The 10109-nt window shown below is 45.4% G+C and overlaps 1 protein-coding gene across 1 annotated transcript; it reads right to left on the bottom strand.

Annotated features, from left to right (window-relative positions):
* Positions 1-719: 719 nt before the first annotated feature.
* LOC100191787 (uncharacterized) lies at positions 720-3807 on the bottom strand. The gene is made up of 5 exons (NM_001137212.1): positions 2671-3807; positions 2482-2567; positions 2173-2330; positions 1255-1331; positions 720-1147 (listed from the first exon to the last, which is right to left on the bottom strand). The coding sequence occupies exons 1-5, from the start codon at positions 3582-3584 to the stop codon at positions 1081-1083; spliced, it is 1302 nt and encodes a 433-aa protein (NP_001130684.1). The 5' UTR covers positions 3585-3807; the 3' UTR covers positions 720-1080.
* Between the last annotated feature and the right edge of the window lie 6302 nt (positions 3808-10109).

Here is a 10109-nt window from a genome sequence, read left to right as displayed (position 1 = left end):
TTTGCACTTTGTCCACCACTTTGCATAGATTAACACAAAAGCACTTGTGTTGGCACTCAATCACCAAAATACTTAGAAATGGCCCAAGGGCACATTTCCCTTTCAAGGTCACGTTATTATGCCTTAAGGATTTTGGGATGAGACCATTAGGGTGGTTGGAGTTTGACTCTTTGGTATCGGTGACAACAAGGATGACGATGGTGTCCTTCTCTTCACTAACTGTGTAGTGATAGATCGGATACCATGTGTCTATGTATGATGAAATTGTGTACGATGAACATCGGTTCACGTGTCGACCCGTTCTCTTATTTATATATGCGGTGTGAAAGGGGACTTCAATCAAAGATTGTTGCCTTCTCTGATCTAGGCACATGTAAGGTTTTTGACTCAGCCTTTTGACCGAGCTGAATGAGATGAACCTAACAGTTTGAATTGAGTATAAGCTACTATTTAAATAGCTAGACATGTCTCTCAGAGCCTATAGCCTTGTCGATCGATTCGCTCTGAAGAGTTTAGAAAATATACATATAAAAAGAATCTCACCGACGACGGTAAAATTATGCACAAGGTCATAAAAGGGGCGGGAGAGGCTTGTTGCATGATTCATGGTTGTGAGAAGTGAGAAGAGACAAATAATCGGAGGAGTTGTGTCGTAGACAGAGACTTTCTAGGATTCAGCAATTGGTGTCCATTGCCCACTTTTGGCTGAGAAAGCTAGTGTCAATAATGATACATTCCTTCGATTTTCTTATTTTGTATCTCTTGTTGTACAATGGAATATTTGAACATAAACTTAAAGCTGTGCAGCACGGTTTGCTTCTACATATTAATTACATGCCTGCTATATACATTGAGATGTTTTGGATTGTATATAAGGTATTGACTACTTTCTACTGCTAGCACATTGTAATCTTATTGAAACAATTTTTGGTAGCATCAGCAACATTTAATTCTTCCTTGCATGGTTGCGTACGTGCGTATCGATCTGAGCTGTGTAGGCACCAATTCACGTGGCCGCTTCAGATTTTGCACATGACGACGGGCCGGGGCATGCACCTTCTCCTAATCAGCATGAGAATTTCAAAGGCCCAACAGTATGTAGTAGACAATCGTGACGGGCAGCGAGATAAATATCCCGAGAATAACCCTGAAAGAGACGAGAGGCCAGCAGCAAAGCAGGTTTATTAATAAATTCAGTACTGGAATTCAGCAAACAAGGGCAGTAAATAATGGAAATACTTGAAAGGTACAGACCCAGTGCTCATGATGTCGGCGTGGACCTTGTACTCCTCCGCGTACACGAATGAGGTCACGGCCAGGGGGAGAGCCGCCTGCAACATATTTGCATGTGCAAAATGTGAGTTCTCAGATAGATATCAGATATGCATATGCTCCATGCAAGCTAATCTGCTGCTAGTACTCCTACTCCTAGCAGTATTGATTTCCTCTTCCCCTGTTCCTAATTCCTGTCCTGAATTTAAATTCATTTTGCGTTTTACTAGATTTTCATGCATTATATATATATATATATATATATATATATATATATATATATATATATATATATATATATATATATATATATATATAAGTTTGTAATCATCTATTTAAATATATACATAAAAATTTAGAGTTAAAACAAATATTATTTTGGAAACGGAGTAAGTAAGCAATTCCAGGTCAACCTTACATTATTCGATCGACGGCGTGTACGGACACGATGTTGTACGAGCAAGTACTTGGAAGCTGACTTTGCCTACTACTTCCTCAGTCCCTTCTCATAAAGGATTCTCATGTCGTTAAGTTCGACCGGCTTGTATTATTCAAAAGCTTTCATAATTATCATTTATTTTCATTCTGATTTTATTTACGTAACGTAACGGGACCAGATCGTCTATCTACGGACGCACGTGTCCAATTAATCCAGCGTCGTCTCTTCGTTTATGACCTAGACATGCCGTTTTTTTCTGTCATGCAACGGAATTCCGTTTTGAACTTTTTTTGGTGTTATGCATGATGAGCTGGTATGGGAATTTGTTTTTTTCTTTCTTTCTACAGGTGCCGTACGTGAGTGCATGTTCGTTTGGACAAATTAAATAAGGTAACAGAAAAAGGTGTACTGTTCGTATATACGTATATATAGACATTATTGGGGGCTGTTGGTCGGCTTGCCTGTACAACAGCAATGTGCAGAAGGGTGCCGTGCATTCCAATGGCCAGCGAGGCGATCAGCATGATGACCGGGCCTATCAGGAACTTGAGGAGCATGGAGAGCGAGGCGACGGTGTACCCGCACGGCACGAACCGTGACTGCCGCGCTATGAACGTCCCTGAAAAATAAATGATCATCCTTACGTGCATATATATACACGTCATGCAGCATATATAGGTCTAATTAATAAGAAAATCCAAATTAATTGCTATTTACGCGTACGTGCCCCAGATTTAGTTTTTAGTGAGACTACGTACGTACGAACGTACCTGAAGCGAACATGCTCAGCCCAACTGCGGTTGTGTAGATGATGAACAGAGAGTCGCTAACAATCTTCGGCATCGAGAATCCAATCCTGCGGAGGGGAACAAATCATTAGTGAGCGCGATCGATCGAGATATAAACAAATCATTCAAGGGACTAGCTGGGCTGGCCCTGCCCGTGCCCGGGAGACGCACTTGAATGCCATGAGAGACCAGATGAGGCCAAGGAAACTGGCATAGGTGTTCGGAATCTGGAGAAGCTTCTTCGTGGCCATCCAGACGACGTGCATCACCGGCGGCTGGACATCCACGGCCACCACCACCTGCTTGTTAGCATCTCCATCGTCCTCTGGGCTCATCTCCTTCGTGGCCGCCGCGGGCATCAACGACGACGCAACGACCGCCTCCGCCGCCGGCGCCGGCGCCACCTCCGTGATCTCAATGTTGACGACCACCTGGTGGTGGTGGTGGCTACGGTCGGCGGCGGCATGACGATGGACACTACTGCTTCCGCCGTTTTCGTCGTCGACGACGCGCTCGCCCGCCGTCGCCGGCACGGCTGGGCTGATCCTGGCGCTGCCGTCCCGCGCCGCCATGAACTCGTAGAGGAAGATGACGACGTTGTACCAGATGCAGAACTGCATGACGACGATCTGCTTCATGAGCCCGCCCGACACGGGCCCGTACATGCCGTCCAGGAGCGGCACGCCCATGATGATGGTGTTGGGCAGCGACGCCACCGAGAAGTTGGTCACCACCCACTTGATCGGCGACTCCGCTCCCTGAACCACCTGCCGCTTCCCTCGGCCTCCGCGGCGCCTGCTGAGGTGGGACCAGAACGCCCAGGCCGTGAGCGCCAGCAGCACGACGGCCTTCTGCAGCGTGTCGGCGGCGATGAGGCGCTCGTTCATGTGGTACGGGTCGTTGGTGGACACCATGTGGAAGATGAGCACCGGCACGGCGTACAGCGCCACGAAGTGGTTGATCCCCGCGCACTGCTCGTCGGAGAAGGCTTTGAGCCACCGCACGGACGCGTAGCCCAGCACCGCCGACGTGTACAGCGGCGCCATCGCCTCCACCACGTGGTACACGGCGGATCCTGGGATCATGGTGCCGTCGGTTCTTTTTTTTCTCGGCGGCGCGCGGCCCTTGTAGCTTCGAACCAGCTATAGCTGCAAACAAGCAATCTAGCAACGACTGTGTACGTGAAACAACAATGAACCCTCGCTAAACCCTCCTCGTCCCTAGAGGAGGCTAGCTAGCCAGAACGAAGCGCTAGCTAGTGCTTGCTCTCTCTCTCGGTCGTGTGTGACAGATTGATGCAAAGTGTGCTGTGGTTTGTAGTGGGTGAGGCTAGGTTTTTGCTTGGACGTGTATATATAGTGGTCGATTGAGAGGTGTGTGTGTTCTCCGGCCGGGGTAGCTCGTCGCAAGTTGACGCGGAATTGGATCGGTGGTGCATGAACATGACGGACGACTCTGCAATCTGCATGGTGGTGTCAGGATTCGCGGGTTGGCGTTCTGTTGGCAGATGGTTTTGGATCCCGGGAATGGACGTCAGAAAACCAGAAAGTACTACAAATTAAAGCCAGCTAGCTGGAATTGTAAGATAATTACAGTTGCATGCATGCGCGCGCACTGGGACTAGCTACTAGATATATTATTATTGGAAAATAGCTGGGTGCTGACGCCACTGACATCTCTCAACAAAAGTGTGAGTTGTGTTGTGAGCTCCTGCTGGCCGCTGGGTACATTTGCCGTGGTACTTAAGGATTGACTAGTAATTTAGTACGGTCAGTGTGCTAGCTATTATTCCCTCCGTTATAGGGTATAAAAAAGGTTTACCTCTTTTCATATTTACATCTTTTATTACATGTCTATATATAAATTATATTTAGATATATGGTAAAGTTTTGTATCTAAAAATATCAAAACGTTTTATAATTTAACATGAAGGAAGTAAAATTTCATCGGTGGTCTAATTTTGGACCAAGTTTTATATTAAGTTGCTTCTGCCAAATACCACTATCTCTACCACCTTGTTAGACGTGTCTAAAAATGTTCAAATAAGGCACCCCATGTATCGTATCCTGTACTATCATATATAATACTCTCTCCGTTCCAAATTATTGTTTGTTTGACTTTTTTGTGCCACATTTGACCGGCTCGTCCTATTCATTTTTTGCGAAAAATTCAAAGCCACATTTAAAGTATATTATATGCTAAACAAGATCACAACAAAAAATAACAATGATTATATTTTTTGAATAAGACGAGCCGATCAAACTTAGGATAAAACTCAAACGAATTATATATATATATATATATATATATATATATATATATATATATATATATATATATATATATATATATATATATATAGAGAGAGAGAGAGAGAGAGAGACGTTTCCTGCTACCTTAAGCATTTTAAAAACTATGATCTATGACAATAATTATTCCCGGAAATTCAACAATTGCATGCTTGGTAAATTATTTCTTGGTTTGGAAATTCACCATAATCTCAAGGCTAGCAAATTATTTATATCTGAAAAGAATTATATTTAGAAGACATTTTATAAATATAATTTCAACAATTGCAAGCCTACTTCTACACCTTTTGCAACACACTTAAATTATCTTTAAGTCAGTGCCCTGTTAAAGAAGATGATAAATATATGTCACATGTTCCTTATGCTAGTGCTGTCAAAAACATCATGTATGCTATGATTTGCATTTCACCATATTTAGCTCACGTTGTTAGTATGATTAGAAGATTTATGCATAGTTTGAGCAAAGAACATTAGAATGTTGTTAAATGGATTCTTCATTATTTGAAAGGGACTTCTGATTTTGGCTTGATGCTTGATAAAATAAGGTGAAGACCAATGATATAGTTGGGTTTGTTGATTCTGGTGATATGATGGTAACCTTAGGAGGTATATTTATAGTTATATCTTCACATTATGTGGCTCAGTTTTTAGTTCGAAAGCATCTTTTCAATCTATTACTAATCTTTCTAGCATAGAGGCATAATATATTTTGGCTACTGAAGGTGTCAATGAAGAAATTTGGTTGTTGAGATGTTTGGTTTCCGAGTATTCCACGGGATATTAACATTTATTTGACAAAGAATGATATGTTTCACGCTAAGACCAAGCAATATTGATGTCAAGCATGATTTTATTAGAGATGTTGCTGCCCAAGGATAAATTATTGTAGAAAAGATACATACTAGTGATAATCATGTGCATATGCCTATGAAGTCGCTCTCTAATACTAAGTTCAGGCACGATTAGACTTAGTTGGTGTTCTTGATAATGCATAACCCTAGTGGCTTTTAGAGACAATTTTAATGTATAATTTGTATGGGTTTAAGTCAATGCATGGGAGAGTTGTTAGGTGTATCTCAAAAAATTCTTATAGACTTATAAATATAGGCACCCCTATATCTAGGGATGGCAACTAGCATATTTTATCCACGTGCCCGCGGGTTTAGGTGTGAGTTTGTACTCGCGGGCACGGGCGCAGGTTTGATTCTCAACCCGTGGGTTTTTCTCGCGGGTATGAAAATGTTGTACCCATGCCAATAAATCCACATACTCTTAATGAATATATGTGTGTGCGCGCGCGCAATTATGTGCCCGCGGGTATCCGCATGGGTTTGTGGTACCCAACCGCGAGTAGCACATTGTACCTGTCGTGGGTAACACGCACGGGTCCGGGTTTGTAAATCCTCTACCTGCGGGTTTCAAACCGTTGACATCCCTACCTATATCATATCGTTTATCACCAAATAATAACATTTCTCTTAAGATTTGTCTTCCATACTTTTCCAATTTTTATATTGAAATGATTTTCCCCGTAAATCTCCCTTTTATGTCCTAAACCTAATACTATATTGAAGGTATCTGTCTTGTATTTTTTTAGGTACATGCGTGTCATCCTTGCGTTTGTTTGTAACAGAGCAACGAAAATTCCGAGCCTGACCAATGAACCAGCAGCAGGCAGCTAGGCCAACAGCAGCATGCTGCGTGTTTGAATTATTCACATATTCACATTCATGAGAATAGGAATATCGCAAAACAGTAGGCGAACCCCACATGAATGGTTTCAATTCGCTAGTTTCACATGCACATAAGTTGCCAGGTGTCCTTTTACTCGTTTCTCGCAGGCAATCAGAAATTAGATGTCAACGCTCGCAGCTGCTAGCGGTCAAGCTTGCACCACGGCAGGCGTGTTCGTTGCATTAATTGGTACTGTGAAGCTTCGTACTGTACGACACATAGTGCTGGAATTAATAATTGACTCCAAACGTTGCCGATCCTCTTGCAACTTGCCGTGGAATGTATAGGGTTTAGGGTTAAACCTGGTTCGACCCGCTTCAGCTTGGTATGAATAATGCCGAGTCAGTCATGACCCGTTGAAGCTTCGAAATGGGTTGTGCTGGTCCATATGTTCAGGGACATGCCCAAGCACGACACGTTTAGAGATAATCGTATCGGACCGACCCGACGACATGGTAGGCTTAAACGAACTAGGCCGACTAGTGGCCCGAACCAACAATAAACTAGAACATAAGTACACATATTTAACATAATTCATGAGACATAATAACATATTAGATACAAATATTAAGACCAACGGGATTAATCTATCAATTCACAAGATAATATCATATTAGTAGCTATTACAACATACCAAGACATAAGAACATATCATAGCACAACTATTAAATAATCACAGTATATTACAAGATGACAAGCACACATGCACATATATGAAATGATTATTAGGAACTGTTAGTAGGTGGAGTTCTATCTAACATCCATATCAACCCCAAATTTACGAGGACGAATAGCCATACTCATACAATAGCACCAGAGACTACGGAAGGGAGCCGAGGAGCGGCCGAGCAGATAATGGGAGCACCAGACCAGACCAGAGACAGTCGGACAACTGGATAGGTTAGAAGGAGGGCGAGAATAGGAGGAGGATGAAAACAAAACAAAAATATAGATGTCCAAGCAGGACACTAGACTAGGTGACCAGCAACTAGATCCCGGATAGGCGGAGACTGGAGACAGTGAAGAAGGCAAGCACACGTACAAGCGGTCAAGCTACAACTCGACCCGGCGATCCGAGGACCACCAGCGGACCAGCGAGGAGCACCAGCGATGAACGAGCACCACTGATCACCAGATTTGGATGGGATTAGGGTTAGGGTTAGGCACAGGGAGATGGAGGGAGGGACAAGAGGGAGGAAACCCAACCTCTCTGCAAGCAGACCGAGAGCACCAGAGACGTCGGCGATGGCGAGCTGTTGATCGAGATCGATCTCGAGTCATCATCGACGGCGGGAGGAGGCACCGAGGTGACGGGGAGGAAGAAACCACCTAGTGTCGCACGGAGCCAGTAGCTAGGGGTCGACCGGGAGGGCGAAGGGATTAGGGTTGCAAATGTGGCATGTGGTGGGCGGGCGCGGGGGCTGGCAGCCGGCTCTAGCTTATTAGCCAGCGGGCTGTCATCGGACCAACCCACCATCTATGTCGGGTCGTGCCATAGCACGTGGACCACATACCACATACGTCACTCAAGCCCGACACACTAATCGAGTCATGTCGTACGTGTGTGTTGACGCCTTTTTGGAGCGCCAAACACTCAACAAGAACCGTGGCGGTGCCCTCTGGTCAGGCGCGGACGGTCCGCAGCCTTGGGCCGGACGGTCCGCGACCTGGGCGCAGGAGCGGTGTCTTCCCTGCGTCACACCGGACGGTCCGCAGCTCTGGGTCGGACGGTCCGCGACCTAGCGACAGGGTCGTCTTCCTCCTCCTTGCTGGAATCTAGATCTCGTCCCCTGGGGGAAAAGATCTTAAGGTGCTCCGGGTCGACAGGTCACCCGGGGTGTCCCCAGACGACGTGGAGTCGCCTAGGAATTAAGAGATCAAATCGAGGAAGAAGTCTTGGATGGACAACTAGATCTTGCCCCCCGGGAGGGGTGAGATCCTAGGGTCGTCTTGGGATCGGCAGGCCACCCAAGACGGATCTAGACAACGTAGAGTCGAATAGGGGTGGAGGTGGATATGTGGAAGACTACAACTAGAACTATGCTACATCTACTTCTAGGGCAGGAAAAGTAAATAAGGTAATTGGTTCGATTGGAATGTGTTCGGGGGTTCTCAATCGGCCGTACCCCTTTATATTTATAGGGGAGGAGGTCTGGACCTTTTCCTAAGAGATAGCCAACAAACTCCCACGTGATTAGATGGATAACCACGCATGAGATAAGGATAAACATCCGAGTTAATCTAATCTCGGGACACGCGGACCGTCCGGGCCCATGGGCCGGACCGTCCGCTCATTTTGGTGTCCAACATATGCCCCCCTGCCTTTTGGTGGAGCTTGGCGAACCAAAAGCATCAGCGAAAACTTCGGAAACAATTGACTTCATGAGGTTTTGTTCCCGAAGTAAGGACTCAGCTCGATGCAAGTCATCGGCTCTTGCGATCAGATAATATGAATACTTGATGGGACTTTAATGCACAGAGGCCGTTTCGGATCGCATCATCTTCGGCCATGTCTACCTGATCAACCTGTCAATAGGCAAAAACTTGTGGTGCCCCCAGCCCAAATAAGCAAATGGATAGGGCCAGTAATACGAATTCATCGCCGTACCACCCCACACATGAGCAGGACAACACATCGGCGATGGATAGAACGAGACGCACCATGCTATCCCTGGAGGAGGATGACAAGGCGATCTTGGTTGTGCTACCCTTTGGGTCCGTTTAGTCGGCTTTTGCTTTCACACAGGTCGCCCTTTTGACTTCGTTTGTTTTATTGGCCGGTTGTGTGGAACGGCCTTCTTCATATATTTGGCAAGCAACTGACCAAAAGTAGGGCTGACTCTACTGAGTCGTCCAAACGTCTTAGTAGTGTTTTGTTTCCTAACACTTGTGTTGGAACGTTGTGTTCCGATGGTCTGAGGTTGCTGCTTCTGACCATCTGCGGACCGTCCGGCCATCATAGTCGAACTGTCCGCGTCTGTCTCGGACTGTTCGACCTTAGTACCCGGATCGTCTGCCGTACGCAAGACAGGTGACCGTGATCGGGTGTCCGATCGTGCTTGCCCCCCGGTGCCTCCGGTCTTTCTTTTGTCCGGAGCCTTCAGAGTAACCATTCTGTGTGACATATTTGGTGTGCGAGGATCACCAATGACGATATTTTTATTTTTACTTTTATCGGCCGCACAAGGCCGAATTATGGCCTTTTTGCTCGTTGGCTCTAATGTGGTGACAGGAACAGGTGGCCTGTCGATTTTCACCTCTTTTTGAAACCTCAATCGGCCTTCGTTTATAGCCGATTGTATTTGCCGACGGAAGACGGCACAATCATTGGTGTTATGGAGAAAGGAGCCATGCCATTTGCAATAAACACTCCCTTTTAATTGTTCAACCGGAGGAATTACTGAGAGCACCTAGAGGGGGGTGAATAGGTGATCCTATAAAACTTAAAACTTAAGCCACAAAACTTGGTTAAGGTTAGCACGATAATTGCCAAGTGGCTAGAGTTGAGTCTCAACAAAACACAATACCACAAGAGATCAATCACAGAGATGACACAGTGGTTTATCC

This window comes from Zea mays, chromosome 3 (assembly GCF_902167145.1).
Source record: "Zea mays cultivar B73 chromosome 3, Zm-B73-REFERENCE-NAM-5.0, whole genome shotgun sequence".
Classification (NCBI taxonomy): domain Eukaryota; kingdom Viridiplantae; phylum Streptophyta; class Magnoliopsida; order Poales; family Poaceae; genus Zea; species Zea mays.
Note: the sequence above shows the minus strand (reverse complement) of the source record. Positions and strands in the feature narration are given on the sequence as shown.